Source organism: Convolutriloba macropyga, chromosome 2 (genome assembly GCF_964194025.1).
Source record: "Convolutriloba macropyga chromosome 2, txConMacr16.3, whole genome shotgun sequence".
Taxonomy (NCBI): Eukaryota; Metazoa; Xenacoelomorpha; order Acoela; family Convolutidae; genus Convolutriloba; species Convolutriloba macropyga.
In genome coordinates, this window is record NC_134469.1 from 71,210,860 (window position 1) to 71,229,839 (window position 18,980).

The window sequence follows — 18,980 nt, forward strand, 5'->3', positions numbered from 1 at the left end:
AGTTTCAGTAGTGCGTTGTGAAACTTACAGAGCTCTGATCATGACATTTTACAGTCTGTCCATTTAGTCTATTTAGCTTTCAATCTGATATTAGATTGAATAGAATATTTCAATACACTGCTTTTCTCTTGGCAGAACGGGACATAACATCAATTTTGTCTGAGCAGTACGGTTAAAATTTTGCACTAAATATACGTACGTTTTAATTATGCGTAGGATGCGAAGAAAGAAATTTATAAACATAATAAAAGCTCATCCGTTGCAAAAGCAACACTTCACCTATGTTATCTTTTAGTTAATGGCGGTTAATTATCCAGTTATGTTTGAACCAGCTTCTCGAGTCGCAATCAATCTCCGCAAATGCGTTAACATTAATTAGTGACTGGTATTATTTTAAAAAACAATTACACCCAAAATCGAGCACGAAAAATGGCTTTACGGCTTCGACAGCGTTTTCTCACAAGTTTCTTTTGAATTTTTGTTCGTTGTCTAAATTTTTGTTGTTATATTAACCGCAAAAAAAAAATGAATAAATCAGGTTCTAATGCCCTCCTATATAAGCATCGGTGATCATAAAACCTTTGGTTAACTTCAGTTGATATCTAGTGGTTTTCCTCAATATGAGATTAATTGTTGTGACAAATATAAACGAAATTATTAACTTTGCTGTTTTTTTGTGTAATTGTAACCAATCCTTACCATGGAATTGTCCAAATTATTTTCTAGGAAAGTAAAAGTTATTTTGCTCGGTTGCAGGTTTAGCTGACGCTATCTTGACTTTGTTATTAAGTTTTTTTAAAAAAGAAATGGACCCAAAGTTTTAGATGTAATTAATGTTTGTTGTTGTCTTTTGATTTTGTTGCTTGTTTTGCCTCGCGTTCTTAAAAATAGCAAATCCATCAATGTAACGCGGTGTTTGTTTTACTCGACTCAAGTATTTGCGTTGGACGCGATATTTTTGCTCACACACAATTTGTTTAAAAAAATACTTCAGTTTTTGCAGTTTTCTATCTGTTCTCATGTAGAGGAGCGGGGTCGGAACTTTATGTGCGAACGCACACTATCGAGCCTCCTTGTTGATATTTAGGATCAAAATAAAGACTAAATACCATTGAATAAACGGTTTGTTTAAAAATAAAGGGACTATTATTCATCTGTAAAACACTCAGACTATTACTCAAAAATTCTCCGCATTCATCGCATTTCTTTAAAAAATTTGCCTTAAAACCTCGACCCGGGGAGTAATTTAACTTGCAAACAAATAAAATTGAATAAAACTGATGAAAATATGAACCCGGATGTAGTAAGTAAAATAGAGTGATATCTCTGGGTACTTTTCTGCCGTACAATGAATTTTAATGAGGTGTGCCCTGTTTTCTTCAATACATAATTTCTGACTTCATAACTGAGTTCATTTATAGTTCAATTTCAAAGGCCTGCTTTTATTGGCGACTTAAAGGCGTTTTTTCTCATCCAATTTTTTCCGTTCTTACTCATTTAAGAGAGACAACCATGTTTTGTTGTCAATCTATCCTCCAAACTTACATACCCTTTTTAAAATTTACATCCAAATTGTTTAATGTTGATTGCTAACAAACTATTCACAAGATATTTTAAATAGCCAAGTATTTCCAAACTTTTATTAGTTTGAAAACAAAACTTTCTAAAATCAGGATGCATTCTTCAACCTGCTTTACAAGCTAATTGGTGCCTATTTGCCGTTTTGAATATCAAGCATCGAGTTTTTAGATATATAAAACCAGTGTTCATGTTCAGTTTGAGGTGTTTAGGAAAAAGCAATTAAAAAAATTCTGATATCAAAACTCAATATTATTAATCACCTAATCTCAAAAATTATTATATATTACATATTTATACTATCGCTTCTGAACTACCAATTGATTTTGCAAGAAATTTTTGTTGCGGAAAAAGATAAAGAGGGAAGTAAAACTTCTGTACACTTTTTTTTCGTACATAATTTTTGAATTGGAAACTGTAAGTTATATAAACTATAACTTATGGTCTGTAGGATACGAAGTTTCGGGCTAAATGGATGAAAAATAATATATCCGGGTGCAGTTGAATTACTTTTTCAGTAGTAAATCATCAAGTTTCAGTAGTGCGTTGTGAAACTTACAGAGCTCTGATCATGCAATTTTACAGTCTGTCCATTTAGCTTTCAATCTGATTTTAGATTGAATAGAATATTTCAATACACTGCTTTTTTCTTGGCAGAATGGGACATAACATCAATTATGTCAGAGCAGTACGGTTAAAAAATTGCACTAAATTTACCTTTGTTATAATTATGCGTCGGCTGCGTAGAAAGAAATTTATAAATATAGTAAAAGCTCATCCGTTGCAAAAGCAACACTTCACCTATGTTATCTTTTAGTTAATGGTGGTTAATTAACCAGTTATGTTTGAACAAGATTCTTGAGTCGCAATCAATCTCCGAAAATTATCTAATGCGTTAATATCAATTAGTGACTGGTATCATTATAAAAAACAATTACACCCAAAATCGAGCACGAAAAATGGCTTTACGGCTTCGACAGAGTTTTCTCACAAGTTTCCCTAGAATTTTTGTTCGTTGTCTAAATTTTTGTTCTTTTCTTAAGCGCAAGAAAAATTGAATAAGACAGGACGTAATGCCCTCCAATATAAGCATCGGTGATCTTAAAACTTTTGGTTAATTTCAGTTGATATCTAGTGGTTTTCCTCAACTTGAGATTAATTGTTTTGACAAATATGAACGAAATTATTAACTTTGCTGCTTTTTTGTCTAATTGTAGCCAATCTTTATTATGGAATTGTCCAATTTCTTTTCTAGGAAAATAAAAGTTATTTTGCTCAGTTTCATATTTAGCTGACGCTATCTTGACTTTGTTATTACGCTTTTTTAAAAAAAGAAATGGACCTAAAGTTTTGGATGTAATTAATGTTTGTTGTTGTCTTTTGATTTTGTTGCTTGTTTTGCCTCGCTTTCTGAAAAATAGCAAAGCCATCAATGCAATGCGGATTTTTTTTTACTCCACTGATATGTTTGTTCATACACAATTTTTTTGAAAAATACTTCAGTTTTTGCAGTTTTCTATCTGTTCTCATGTAGACGAGCGGGGTCGGAACTTTATGTGCAAACGCACATAATCGAGCCTCCTTGTTGATATTTAAGATAAAGATAAAGACTAAATACCACTGAATAAAGGGTTTGTTAAAAAATAAAGGTTTTGTTGACTATTATTCATCTGTAAAACAATCAACAGAAAGAATTGAAAATACTCAAATTTAAGGTGCCAGTTTATGGAAATTGTGTATGTCAGAACTTCCCAGACGGAAAGTATCTATATCTGGACCGTCTCCGACAGAAAGTACTTATGCCCAGACATTCGTGCGTTCATCAGACTTTCGTTCGTTTTTCGATGTTTCCAGACTAGGTAATTTTGAGTGCACGACGACCCCTTCGTGTTCTCATGTTCGGTCTGGAAATGAACATTATTTGTTCGCTTAGTTTTTTACTCTTTATTTTTCGAGAACTTTTCAATGAACTTTAAGTATGATGTCAGATGTATGGTCTAGTTAGATTACACCTTTTTCATAAATAAACAAAATTCGAGTCTAATTATTGTTATTTTTATAGTTTCTATCGGCCATAAAAGCTGGACTTTCGTTATCTGAAATTGTTCCACCAAACCAATGTGACCTTTTGTTTGTTTAAGCAATGACCGCTTCAAATTCCACAAAGGTTTCGTGCTGTTTGCCAAACTGTATTGCGAATTCTCATTTGAGACAAACGAATAATGCACAAACAAATTATGGCGTTTCAGCCTTTTGTTTTTTTGACAATAGGTTTTCTGCGCAAATGATTAGCCTTATAATGAATGGGTCGCGTTTTTCAGAATTTAAATCTTCTGACTAATTTGACCTAAAATGGTTCTCACTATACAATTTAGTTTCAGTTCGTAGCTGAATATGAGTATTTGTTTTTTGAATTACATGCTTTTGTAATTTTTCTTACATATATAATTTGTAAATTGATGGACTTGGTGTTTTTTAATCATAGTTGAATCTGTCTGTTTACAGTTCATTCTTGATTAGAAGTGTTGATTCAAATTGAAAACAACTTCTATGCCCTTTCTTAAGCTCCTCCCTTGTCAGTGTGCTGTATTTTTGGCTTTCTCAGACAACTAATGTTGGATCCCAAACATTTGCGGTTTTGCTCGAAATGTGACATAGATTTAGAGTATATAAATATTTGAGCGTCATGAGCGACATGAAAGGTCCTGGAAACGAAGTCCAGAGAGAAGAAGGATGTTCATTTTTTTTACCAAAAGTGTTCTCAGCTTGCAACATTCGGTACAAGTCAAAACTTTTATAACCAAATTTTACACCCCAAAAGAGCTCCAAAATCAGCCAAAAAACTGGGAACTGCACTTCTAAAGTTTAAGTTTATGACGATGCAGTCTCTGATGCTGTTCCTTCGCATCCTTCTTGAATATTTAAGAACCCTCGGGCACCAGAACAAATCAAAATATATGTGATAATAATTAACTATTTTCTGAGAAAAGCTCACATCGTCGGATAATTTGCCAGCTTTTCCATCATGTATAACGCCATTTCTTAAAGCACATCTGCAAATAATTAAGCAACCGATTTCATATAAAACTTTCATGACGCAAATGAATAACTTGTCATATGCCAATAATGCAATAGAAAAATAATCAGTTTATTTGTGGGAAATAGTTGTGAATAGAACGTTAACAAAGTGTTTTTGTTTCAGGTGCTTGCAACTGTTCGGAAGGCTGCATAATGAGCAAGTTTTCACCGTAAGTTGAAAGCAGTCATATTTCTGTGATAATTGGCAGTTTTGACAACAATGCTTCATATTCTATCAAATGTCAAAGAGACTTTATGAGATTGAAAATGTTAGAAATTAACTTTAACCATGGAGTCACTCTCTCTTTTTAAAATCTGAATCACGCTCGCTTCAATAACGATGCATTTTTTATTACATTGACGGTAAGAAAAATTTCTGAGAATGCAATGAACGTAACTGGTACTAGTTTTAAGTTTATCGGAATGCTACATTAAAAGTTAACATAATTCAATTTTTTCATGCCGCGATTTTCCTGCTTTAATTGTACAATTTATGTCGAACAAAATACATCTGAATAGCAGTCATTATGATGTGTGATTGAACTACAATTCATTAACTGAGCCACAAAAAAGTGTTGGCAGGTCCTTGAACCATGGAGGCAAAAGATGATCCTATACAATTCCGCTAAAGTCACTAATACCAAAATTCTTGGCTTAAATCTTGAACCGCTGCATACTTCTCGAATGATGTTAGAGATTCACAGTTTCCCTTCCAGAGTAACCTAATTTATACCTCAGCAATGATGGTAATGGTTTTTGGCCAGCGTGTCAAAACCAAAAACCAATGGAGGATTTCCAACGTCAAGTGAAGGATTTTCTGCCTCCTCACGTGACTGTGCTTCTACGTTGTTGAGAATTTCTCGCGCTTATGGAGAACCTCGTAGCTATTCAAGATATTAAGCCTGAGTTTCGATGTGACTTCTGCAGATCACATAATCTGTTTTTAAACATGCAACCTGCATGCTTTAAAATGAACAAAATTCATGGAGGTCAACTTATGGCTATGAATATAGGAACCTCTGGTATATAGAACTGCGGCACTTCAGACTTTCGGCATTTTATAACGTGCACAAGTTTTAAGTAATGGTTAAGTTACTCTGTTTGAAGTCACTGAGAACTTCTGGCGTTTATCGAGAACCGCGAAGGGGTTCGAGATATTAAGTCAGAATTTCGAAGTGACTTCTGCAGAGTCACACTTAACCATGCTTAAAACACGAAACCCGCACATTTTAAAATGACGAAAGTCAACGAAATTCAACTTCTGGCTAAGTAGCAACTTCTGGCATTTTGACTTCCGGCACTGCAGACTTTTGGCATTTTAAAATGTGCACGTGAGTGTTTTAACAGAAATTCATTATTTATGTCTTGATACAGGTATGTGTACTCCAAGTTCTCCAAATGCAGCAGAAATGAATACCTCCAACTAACAACCTCAGGCAGAGGACACTGTCTATTTGACGTTCCACAATCAGTAAGTCACACACATTGATTCCTCACCACTTTTGCTCCCCTCTTTCTTAGTGAGTGCATATGTTTTGCAAAACCCAAGCGCACGCGCATTTTTATTTAAGGACTTACTATGAAATACTATTGGCTCTGTGACTAGGGTGTATATATCGTACATGCAGTGGGGGTGGGGGGTTGCAAGGTTCAGCACTCACGGAAAAAAGCAAAATCGCTATCTAACAATCTTAAAAAATTCAACATTTCCAGAGTCAAAGTGAAGGCAAGGATTTATTATGCTATAAAAAGGTTTGGTAAACAAAATGGTCATTGCTACCCGGAAGAATTTTTTCTGAAATACACGCCAAAGTCACACTGTGGCATAACTTTCAGAAAATAATATCAGCCTGAAGCCTGAAAAAAGCACAGAAAAAAACTCTGCATGTTAATAGTCTGAATTAACTGAGTTTTCTATGAGAATTATAATAAACAATAAACAATAAAAATTAATCAGTCAGATTACAGTTCTCATAAGAGCACTCATAGAAGCACACATATATGAGATCATTGAGCTCCAGAAAGTTTTTAATTGGGTCTTTTTAAATAATATTTTTTTAAAGAATATTATAGTCAAACATTTTAAGAGCTTTAAGCAAAAAACTAAACCATTTTCCACTGCATATAGAACACCACGATAAAAATGATGCAAACAATGCTTACCAAATTAATAAACAGCTGTACGCGTGATCATTTGTGGAACTGCATTGCATAATGAGGTTTTTTTTCTGGAACACCCTTCGTAAAGAAAATCACCTCTTCCATTAGATCAATCTCAAGCATACTAATGTGTCTGCGCCGTTCAGTTTATTACATTAAGCGAAACATAGTTATGCACCTATCACAACATAGCAATTTTTTGTTCTTCTTGTTTTTGAGGAAGATTTTTTCATGGGATCAATTCTTCGCTTTACATTGGGGATGCATTGGCAGAATCAACTATGCAGAGAATACTTTAAATAGATAAAAAATTTTGAGGTATGATTCTTAATGTGTCTAAATAGATGAAAAATTTTGTGGTATGATTCTTAGCTAACCTAGAAAAACACACACACAAAAACACACACACACACACACACACACACACACACACACACACACACACGCACACACACACACACACACACACACACACACATATATATATATATATATATATATATATATATATATATATATATGAATGTATGTATAAAAATGTATAAAAATATATATGTTCCTGAGTAATTAATCACTTCATGATAATACTATATGGAAACCATATATGCTCTTTGTATGATTACCAAGAATTCTCATCACGGCGAAGTGTTCACCTGTTTTGATTGGGACATTTTATAACGATTTGACAATTTGTTATTTGTAATTTGTCTTGTAAGTCCTTATTTGCCAACAGTTTCAACTGCCTTCTTTTAAATTTTGTTTCAATTGATTGGGAAAAGATTGTTTGAAGAGAATAGCACACATTGGACCTCAATCGTGCTTTTGCAGTAGAGCAAAATTTTGTTGCCTTTTTTCAAATGTTCTCATCGTAAATATTTAAAAAGAGCAAGATTAGAATCTAACACACAAATTCTTATAATGAATTGAAAAAAAAATTTTTTGTTAGTATTTGTAAATCAATTGAGGAAGATATAATGAATTTCTCCTAAATTACTCAGTTTTAAAAAAATAGGTATATGGGCGAAAAAATTCGGTGTAAACTCAAACCACTAAATGAATTACATAAAGTCGCCCTGAACGCCAATTTAAGATCCAATTACTGAAACTAATGGACATGGGAGACAGCAAAAAAGAAAATTTAAATATCTTTTTTTGTTTTTTTTGAAACAACGCCAAGAAACAAAGTTAAAGTAGCTGCAGAAAACCCCAATTGAAAAAATCAACTAATCAATGAAATTAGGTTACAAGTCAACAAAGAGAGGAAGAAGAAGAGGCAAATTTCAAATATCAAAAGATTTTTTTAACGAAAAAAGCCCAATTGACAAAATAAACTGATCAATGGAATTGGATAACAAGTCGACAAAAAGAAAAAAAAGGCAAAGATCAAATATCAGAGGATTTTTATTTGAAAAAAAAATTGAAAAGCCATAGCAACCATAAATTTTCAGCACAAAAATAATTTAAAAAATAACTTTTTTATCATTAGCAAGACTATAGGCTGTGTTATTAGGATGAATAAGTCATTGGACTACAAACTAACAACCAATACAGGCAAAATTGAAAAATTCCCAAACATTTCATGAAGACTGAAAGTGTTGAAACCATTAAAACCATAAAAATATCAGCCATAAAAACCATAAAAACCATAAAACCACAAAACTTTTCATATGGCAAAAATATGTGTTTTCATTTGAACATCAGTGAGGCCTCTTTTTAAGTATAAAAGAATTTTTTGCCAAAACATAGTGTTGAAGTAAAAAAAACAACAGTTGCTACAAAAAATTAAACAACAGATTAAGGATCTCTTCAGGAAAAAGATGATAAACTCTGCATAATTTGTCGCCATTAATGTGATAATGCGAGAGGACGCCAAATCAGACAACAAAATTGACCAATGTCCAAAAGCAACAACATTATGGAAAAGTTGCAGAAGCAGTGTCATGAAACAATTAATGAAAGCAAAGAACAACTGTACTAAAAAGCTTTTTTAACTACAAAGGGACCGTTCGCTGATGAGACTCAGCTATAAGTTGATAAAAAATAAGATACGAAGTTTATCATGGAACAAAAATGCGCCAAAGTTTTCCGAAATAGGTTTAATTGATGTCTTATGAGCTATTGGTTATTATTTAGAAGCATTTGATATTTTTAATTGATCAATTGATGCAACTCAAACAACAGAATTTTAAATAATGAGATTATGTCACAGTACTACAAAAATAACAATTTCAGGCAAAATTAAAAAAGTCATTGGAAATATATGAAAAATCTTTTTCGAAGCCATGCATGAAGAGTTCTCTGAAAACATGATATATGCTCATTGTACCTCATTTATCAAAAATGGGGTCTGTGATTAACTGAATCTGGAAATTCTGAATTAATTTGCCTGCTATTGAGACAAAAATTACAAAATACACTATCAATCATTTTGGGCGTGAAAAGAAATAAAATATTACAACTATTGGTGAAATGGATTTTTTTTGCCAAAAAACGTTTTAACAAACAACTGAAGACAAGCGTTCTGTATAAACATCTATCTAAATCAGCGAAACGGAGCAACTTTAAATCCAGAAAACTCTTATAGGTAGTGGGAGTACAGTAAGTTTTCATTTTAGTCTATTTGGATTGTTTCGACAGTTTCCTAAGTCTGTTTTTCCGAAAAATTTGGAGAAAATCGGATGAAGACGCAAAATTGGCGCTAATGTAAATAAAAAATTCTGAACTTTCTAAAACCACAAACCATCCAAGAATCAAACTACCTGCTGTTATATGTAAAAACAATTGCACTACTGCTAAAAAATATTGCCTGTTCTAGGCGAAATCGGTGAAAATTTGAGTAAAAATTACAGAAATTCTGAGCAGAATAACGTCAAGTGTCAATAGTTCACTTGTTGAAAGAAATTTTTCGAAAGTTTTTAAAAATTGGCATAAGAAAACAATTCAGTTGGGCATATATTTCCATACAAAATTTCAAGACCGGATGATAACTGGATTATGTTGAGACAATTAGTTGTGAACACTTCCCTTACTTGACCAGCCAAGACTTATATAGAGAGACAGATATCAACTGAGATATCAACTCTTTTTTTACACTGTCCTCTTTCATTGTTACCCACCAATAGCTATTCAACAGATCAGACGCAGTCAAAGAAAAAAAAGACACAAGCGAACAGCATGAAACGAATAAAATTCAATATTGATTTGTCTTTGTGATGGAAATTTGGGAAAAAAATATAAGTAAAAACCAAATAAAAATGTATAATTTAATCAGCTAAACTCCTCAATCAAACAAGGTTATAGTTTTCTTACAGGTTTCAAAGAAGTTGTTCCAATTCATAGTGAATCAAAACTTGCAGTTGGACTGGTAGGAATACATAAAAATTAGTAGAGTTATGAATATAAGTTATTGGTCAATAGCAATCTTTGTACTTGTATACTACACCACCATTCATTTCTTGATTTCTAAACTGTCAAGATAAAAACAAATTTCTCGAAACTATTCGCGGAACAGTATTTGTATACTTTGTGAGCTTTTCATCTGATTTGACGAAGTCTATGCTGTAATGGATGGGACAAATTAAATCAAGTTAACTTTTTACCTGTGTCCAATCTTCTGATCCAAGAAAGTTTTCTGGAATAGTTATCGGGTCGAGTCACCCTAGTTATTACACAACAAGACGATCCATATTGATCAGGTCAGAAAACAATATCCCACATCGTCATTAAAGTTAGGTTGTTTCAGGCCTTTAGATGAAAAACAATAACATAGTGTTTGGTGAACTCCTGAAAAAACGATCATTGTTAAATTATTTGCATCCACTGATGTAGTTAGCATCAGGGTCCTGCAGTTGTCTTGCAGTCAGAAATTGCAACCAGAAAAACCTGTTTAGTTGCGCAGCACACCACAAAAGCAAACTTTAATAACGGGCGCGCATTCCTTGATTTGCTATACAATTACCCTTCAACAAAATAATTTGACTATTTTTCACCCCATTCAACGCTATAAACTACAATGCCTGAAAACATTACGGCGGGTGTTCATCACGATGGGTGTTCCAAAAAGGTACTTAAATTTTGAACGTGGCAGAGTCTGATAATCGACAATTTTGAGCAAGCCAAAAACGCACCCAATTTTTGCTCGAGCCAAAAAGCCAAAAACGCACCCAAAAATCTTGAAAAAGGTAAAAAGCGCTAACTTCTTGAACGAGGAAAAGTCTGATAATTGCTTATTTTGAACGAGGACATAACCGCGTCAACAAATTTGAACGATCTGATCGTGAGTGATAATTGTCTGTAAGGGTCTGATCATATGTAATTATGGTTTTGAACGGTCTGATAATCAGCACTTTAGGGCAAGGACCTCGACCTGGCAATATGAGAATATTGTTTATGAAGTGTGTCAATCTTGTTCTGTTTGATAGGAACATATTTTCCTCTAAACGCGAGTTTTGCACCAGCTATCTTAAATTGAACAACTACCGGTAGAATTCTAACTGCTTTTTCAGTGTTTTTTAGCGGGTCCAAAATTAACTCGATTTAAAATAGATCCAATCATTAATTAAACAGGTCAAGCAGACAGTTTCTCAGGTCAGAATAAAACGTAGCTGCATGTGCGGTTATCAGTTAAATGTAACTGGACTGACGCTTACTTGATTGTTGTATATTGCCTTATCTTAACATTAACTGGTTGCCAATTACTGTGACTATCAATTATTATTTAACTTAGGGCAGCTTTTTTCAGGTGAGCGGGGACAAAAATTTGGAATTCTGCGGCAACGGTGTTGTGGATCCGGGCGAAGAATGTGATTGCGGCACTACACTGGTACATGATTCATTTTTTTACTATGATGAAAACAAAATCAAAAATCGTTTTCGAGCGCAAATTGGTGATGGTGGTTTTAAAATGAGCTTTCATCGAACTAAATTATGAGAATCATGCTGAAATGCTCCAAAAAAGCGACGAAAAAATGTTGAGTGTTTTTTTAGAAGTTTAGCTGGGAAGTTTTTAAGATATGGGCTGAAAATGAACTAAATTACGCATATGAATGACTTCCCGGGTCAAGGCCGGATGGTTAGCATGTAAGAACTTGCAAGTTTCTGACAGAAACTTACAAGGCGATGCATTGCCTTGCAAGTTTTTCCTCCAAAAACTTGCAAGTTCTTACAAGTTAACCATTCGCCTTACAAGTTTTTACAAGTTAATCATTTGACTTATAAGGCTCTTACAAGTGAAAAGCTCATACAAGTTATTGGACTAAAAAGGCTCTTGAAAATTAACTATTCAACTCGCAGGGTTTTACAAGTTAAACATTTGACTTACATAATTTCTTACATCAGTTCTTTAAATATAAATTGTTATCAGATAACTTTTCGGCCTATATTGTAGCAAAAAACCAAAAAAAAACGTTGCAAGATATGATTGTAGACAGATGCTCACAACAATTGAATATGGAAAAGTGTGATATGAAATTATTCAAAAAAATGGTTAAGAAACTGAAGGGGCACGAAATTATTTTGCGAAAATGCTGACATATGTATTTGAAACTTTAATCAAAATTAAAACAGGTATAAAAATTTAGGAGTATTTCTAGAAAAGCACTCGTGAAGAAAATAATTGAGATCTACTGTTCATTAATTGTTCCGACCCCACTTGTGGGGGGGAGGAACTATATACTCAAATGGGTTTTTTTTGTTCCGTGAATTTTGGCCGACCGATATATTCATCGTAGAGAAATGTGCGTGGTATCATTAAAAAGCTCGTCCAGCGTAGAATTCGAAATTAAAAAGATTTTTTTGAATTTCGTTTTTTTCGAGGAGTTATCGAGGTTTAAAGTTTCATGTGAACACTGGATATTTGGTTCAATTCTGTTCACTTTTACCGGAATTTTCGTTCGAATTAACGTTTTTTCTACGAAAAATTTAATTCAAAACTAGATTTCACGCCAAAAAGTAAATCAATTTTAGGTTTTTAATAGACGAAAGGAGATAATAAAGACTAGTTCTAGTATTAGAGGAAGTTTAATATATAAAAAAATTCGAATTAGTTTTGGGAGCTCTTTTTTTTAGAAAATTTTGCTAGACACTAGACACTTTTAATATCAAAGTTCCGGTAATGACAAATATTTTTTACGATCAAATGAAGCCCAATGAACAAAAAATGTGTTTCGAAGGGCTCGCTCGTGTTTTTTTTGGACTCGTATCTCAAATTTCGTTATTTCAAATGAAATTTTGATTTATTTTTTGAGGTTTTACTAAAGTTTTATAATCCTATGGCATAAACTTGTTGACTAAAGGTGCCAAAGATTTGCTAATGAGCATTAAGTGAAATTATCTAGTGTTGTGAGTGGACAGCTAATGGCTGTTAAGACTTTGAAAATAAATTTTCGAAAGTTTTTTAAATTTAGTAAATCAATAACTTATTTTTGTGAACTGTAAGTTCGTCTCAGTAAAAAACAGGATTGAACTCCTCCATACCATTGCAACATAAGTTAATCTCATTGGCGGCTTTATCAAATAACTATTGGTTATACGTCTTCAATGCCACAAGATTTCAAAATTTTTTAAAATTTTTTTGGACATTTCGTTTTATTGGTTCATTTGGAAATCTTATCACGTCATCCTAATATTGATGGCTACATCTTCCTTTAGTGAAGATGTCCAAAGAATCATAGATAAAACTTTCCGAGAAAAAAATATGGTTTAAATGGCTTCAACAATTTCTTCTCCCATTTTTCAAAAGAAATTTTGGTTTTTGCCTGTATTTGTTGTTTTTTTTCATAGTCATAAGACATATTGTGATGTCTTATTGATTACCTAGGCTTCATAAACATCCTTGTAATTACATCGTGGCATAGCTGAGCGTATTCATTGAATTCCTATGAAAGCTTTTGGGTTTAATGGCTGTTAAGACTTTAAAAACGTTTTTTTAATTTTTAATTTTTTTGACAGAACCGCTTTTTTTTCTACATCAGCAACAATTTATCTAGTTAGCGGTTTTGTCTTCTAAGTATTGGTTTTTTTACTCCGGTGCACGAGTTTTCATAATTTTTATAATATTTGGATTTTTTTTTAGTAATTTTGTTTCCTTATGAAATCGTATTACATTATCCTAATATTGATAGCTCCCATTGGCTTAGTGAAGACGATCAATGGATCGTTGAAAAAGTTTTCAGAGGAAAAAGCTTATGGTTTAAATAGCTTCGACACTTTCTTCTCTCAACTTTCTACCGGATTTTTGGATTTTGCTTGTTTTTGTTGTTGTTTTCATAGTCAATGACTTGTTGTAATGTCTTATTGATAAATTTTGAATGACAAACATCCTAGTCGTCACATCATCAAGGCATAATTTACGGTATTAAATGCCTTCCGTTGAAAGCTGTAGAATTTTTTGACTTTGATACTATGGATTTTGTCAAAAATTTCGTGGTTTTGATGTATTTTTCTTTGCCATAAGACTTATTGTGATGAGTTATTGATGTCACGTGAATGAAATCTATGATTGCTATGAATAGCAATTTTTTTAAAATTCAAACATCTATTTTTGTTTTCTCTTCTTTTGGTTGACAATTAAGTAAAAAATGTAGATGAGCTCGGGTCGGAACATCATGTGCAAACGCACATTTACGAGCCGCCTTGTTTAATTGCAAAAGGACCTCTTGAGTTGATAAAATTGAGAAGTAAGCATTTTATGTTAACTTAAATTGCATTGTAATTTGTTATTCAAATTGAGCAACTAACTCTCACGCGCTTTCTACGGTAAATCACTGAGTGTTGAATTGAATTAACTAATTAGAGTCGGGCTCAACCGGAACGAACTTGCAAGAAACTTACAAGTTAGTTATTCGACTTGCAAGTTCTTATAAGTTTACCATTTGACTTGTAAGTTCTTACAAGTTAACCATCTTTTGCAAAAAACATGCAACTTCTTACAAGTTAACCAACTATTGCAAGAAACTCTTTAATAAAATAACATTGACAACCAATCAGATAAAAAAAGAAAACTCCTCTTACGTTCTTTTGCTGAACGTTATGTGTTTTTCATTAAAAATCACGTTTTAAGTATTTGAAATTGGTAGTAATGCATGTTTATATTAGCACAATTTATTTTTGCATACAAGTTTTACATGATCAAAGTTGTGGTGGAACGTCTCGAATGCATTAAAAAGTTCCTTGTGAAAATTGTTGAATCAAAATAAAATTGTATTTCAACAATTACCAAACTATTTTTGAAAAGTTTCATCCCTTTGATATTTCTGTTGGCTTCTCCCGTAAAACGTTTTATACTATTTTTCCGTAGTATTGACTTACAGCGGAATAATTTGAGTTGAAATGTGGTCTCAATGTCGATAATTACATATATGGAAATCAATAACCAAGACACAGAAAACTGATCACCACTATTGGTGATTAATATATTTAGCGTTTAGATTTTGATAAAAAGTTACTTCACTGTAGCATCGAAAATGAAATTCACTCTGTGATGGATTTTTATCCAATCCAATTTTATCACGATTTCATAGTCTGCTGATGGGCTTCAGGAAAAAGTCATTGTCTTCCGATTTTTGGTAACATTGGTCTGCCGAATTTTGTGTCATTAATACCTGTTTTCCTGTTTGGTCTTAAAACTGGTTGTATCAGGAATTTTGCAGCACTTGCGTGCTTTGTTCATTTCCATTTTCTTTATTTATGGCTTCTGTTTGTGATAGGACCATCTGATTTTTACCATTTAGTTGTGTTTCACTACTTTTTAATGTTGAATCGAAATTTCAGGCAATATCGAAATAATTCGTTCAAACTTTCAGGCAACGTGAAATTCAAACGTACCTTTTTAAAAGAATATTCATTCAGCCAGTGTTTTTTAGTCAATGACCATCAGTCATTGAATCCGATTAATTTGTAACAAATAGCGAGGCAGAACGCTTCGTTGAAAATGATTTTATTCTTAATTGGTGAAATTTTCAGTATGTTTGTAATTTCCTCAATGTAAAAATTGATAAGACCTTGCAGACATTGACGGAGTTCAAAATGAAGTATGTTTGTTATATTGGGCCAAATATTCAACTTTGTATTCTCTGTTTAAACGTAAAAATTGGATCCTGATTTTACATGTCCAAAATTTAATATTGCAAGATTCATGCAAGATTAATTTTGCACGATAAACCTTGTCCTCGAAGATATAGTTTTGTTGTCGTCAAGAGATATCTTAGGACTGCTTAATAGGGAGTTTTTAGTGTGTTACAGAAACCTATTCTAGATATTTATTTCGTTTGGATGAGTTTGGATACTTTTTACTCGCGGATAATTTTTTTCTGAAATTTTTGACAATACCGTCTGTTCTTCTCTGCGGTTGGAGAAGAGTCTCAAGAGTCTACAACAAATGCAAGAGTTCGGATCATTGTCTACGAGCCCTTTTGCGTAGTACATATGCATATGAAGCTATCAAACAGTTTTCGGAAGTATAGTAAGTCGGTAGAAGAATAAATTAATTATTATTATTAAGAATAAAATTATGCCAGAGTATATGTATTTCTTCAGGAATGTGCGCTGTCCGGCCATTCGTCCTGTTGCTCCAATTGTGCACTGATCAACAATGCGCAGTGTGGCAGTGGGGAATGCTGTTCTTCTCAATGTAGAGTAAGCAATATCTCAAAACGCACGTCCTGAATCTTACTAACCAATGTTTAAATATTACATTTTGCTCCCAGTGTTAATCATACAAAGTTTTTTAGTACTCATACTGGGTTTTATCTGATTCCTAGTAATCATAATAGGTCATATATGACTTGAATTCTTAGAAGTCATACAAGGATCATAAAAATAATAAAACTTAACTCTAAAATGATAGATCATTACGCCCTAAGCTACTGATACCAGAAAACTCAGTCCATGCAGCCATACTTTTTTGAAAAAATTCTTGGTAATCATATATGATTTGTATGATTTTTTATAAGACATAAAAGGATCGTACAAAAAATTATGATGCAACGCATTGAAAAAACTAAAAGAGACTTTGAAAAAGAACAAATAAATCCATAATTAGCTTTAGCAACCGTTAGTTAAAGGAAGTAAAAATGATTTCAAAATTCCCTGTAATAACCAGGTCATATTATTATTTTTATGATTTCTTTGATACAAATAATAATAATATTTGTATGATTTCTTAGTAGTCATACAAAGATAATACTCTCTTTTATATATCACCGTTTTTGAAAGCTTGTTTTAAGGTTATATTGTAAATAGAAGTGACAATCTCTTCATTTCCTCAAAATTCAATTAAAACGTTATGTTACTGTGCAAAGAATTTTTCCTAATAGACCAGAAATGCGGGGTGATTCTACGTAAATATGTAACTTCAAAATATGTAACGTTGAGCTATGTTATACGTAAATGCTAACTTTACATTTGTCTTTTTAATTCTTAAATGCTAAGACTAGAAATTATTGAAAATGCTGAAATTTAACCTAGCCAAATTTACTAGTAGTATGTACTAGTATTAATCAGCCTTAACTCCTTTCTATTTCAATTGTCGTTGTTTCCATGAACCCTCAGTGCTCAGTTGATCCAAAAGGATGGAAAAGTATATTTTTTTACAGTGCAATAATTGATTACAAAATTAACAACAAGGCTCGGTAATGTGCGTTTGCTCATTAAGTTCCAACCCCGCTCATCCACATTTTTTGGATAAATGTGTACCAGATGAGGAACAGATAGAAAACCCCAAAAACTCAAGTTTTTTAAAATAAAATGTATATGAACAAAGATCGCCTCCAACGCAAATAACTCAGTGGAGTGAAAAATGCCGCATTAGATTCATGAGATCATCAGTCATTATTAAGAAATCAAGTCAAGACGAACAACAATAACAACAAACATTAATTACATCCAAAACTTTATGTCCATTTAGAAAACTTTCTTTTCTCAAAAGTTTAAAACCTCGATAACTCCCAGTAACAAACAAAAATCAAAAAATTCTTTTGAATTCCATATTCTACGCTGGACGAGCTTTCTAATGATACTAGTCTCAACTCTGTACGATGAATATATCGATCGGCCAAAATTGTCTGAACAAAAAAAACCCATTTGAGTATATAGTTTTTCCCCTCTCAAGAGGGGTCGGAACAATTAATATTTCGCCATTCTTACATTCTTATCCGATACGAATAATGCCACCTATTTTGAACCCAAATACTATTGAAGTAAAATGCATGTAAGAAATGGAAAATTTCAAGATTAATATCTTAGTTTTGGGGGAACTTCGATTTTGCGGGAATACTAAAAATGCTGTCAGCCTAATGTAGTGGCTTTCTAGAAACTATCGCATGACATATCTGTAAACCATATCTTTGTCGCAGAACTTTAATTCGTTAGCCTGGTCAAAAATAGATTATAATGGATTACAATAGATTAAAGTAAAAAAAACTATTACTAGAAATTCTAACTTTGTGGAACCTTCGTGTATTGGTTGTAAAAGCAGTTTATGTTTGTTTGTCTATCCTGTAGCTGAGAATGAATGGGACAGTGTGTCGTGAACAAATGGGGGACTGTGACGTGGCAGAGAGATGTGACGGTTACTCTAGTCAGTGTCCCTCAAATATATACAAAATAGACGCCACTCCCTGCAATCTAGAACAGGTAAATAATAATTACCAGAAAATTTTATTAACAACTAGCCACATGTGAACCATTTAGTTTTGTTTGTCTCATTGAGTTTCATTTCTATGATTGAACCCTAAACCTTGCTCTAAAATTGGGCACCATAACTTCGAACAAATTGGCAAATATTTTTAAGTAAAATATAATTCGTGACCTAAAAATAACGTTCATAATAAGTAAAAGTTAGTATCATAATAACTGTGTGATTTAGTAAAGAAAATAAAATCCAAATTCATGAAATTTGAAAATTTTTAAGACTCAATTGAGAACGTTCATCAAATTGAGGCCAGTTCTGAAAGCTCAACATGAGAAGTTTATTAATGATATCGGCATTTAAAAACTTAATTGTACACTGAAAGAGAAGGCGTGTAAATTAAAACTCATAAGGAGAGATACTGCAATTTAAGAAAATTCACAAACACCAAAACTGTTTATGGAAACGCTTTTTAGATATTCTTTTAAAGATTTGATCAAATATACAAAGTTAGAAGGGATATTAAAAGTTTTACTTA

At 32.6% G+C, this 18,980-nt stretch overlaps 2 protein-coding genes across 4 annotated transcripts in view; both read left to right on the forward strand.

Moving 5' to 3' along the window:
* Nucleotides 1-18,980, forward strand: part of LOC142334673 (zinc metalloproteinase-disintegrin-like batroxstatin-1) — a 130,028-nt gene that overhangs the window by 103,513 nt on the left and 7,535 nt on the right. For all 3 annotated transcript variants that reach the window (XM_075382891.1, XM_075382892.1, XM_075382893.1), the window contains 5 exons: nt 4,781-4,826; nt 6,031-6,127; nt 11,558-11,638; nt 16,351-16,449; nt 18,316-18,447. In XM_075382891.1, the coding sequence (XP_075239006.1) occupies nt 4,781-4,826; nt 6,031-6,127; nt 11,558-11,638; nt 16,351-16,449; nt 18,316-18,447 (455 nt within the window). The remainder of the gene's footprint in view (nt 1-4,780; nt 4,827-6,030; nt 6,128-11,557; nt 11,639-16,350; nt 16,450-18,315; nt 18,448-18,980) is intronic.
* Nucleotides 1-18,980, forward strand: part of LOC142334674 (ubiquitin-fold modifier 1) — a 286,602-nt gene that overhangs the window by 11,622 nt on the left and 256,000 nt on the right. The window lies entirely within an intron of this gene.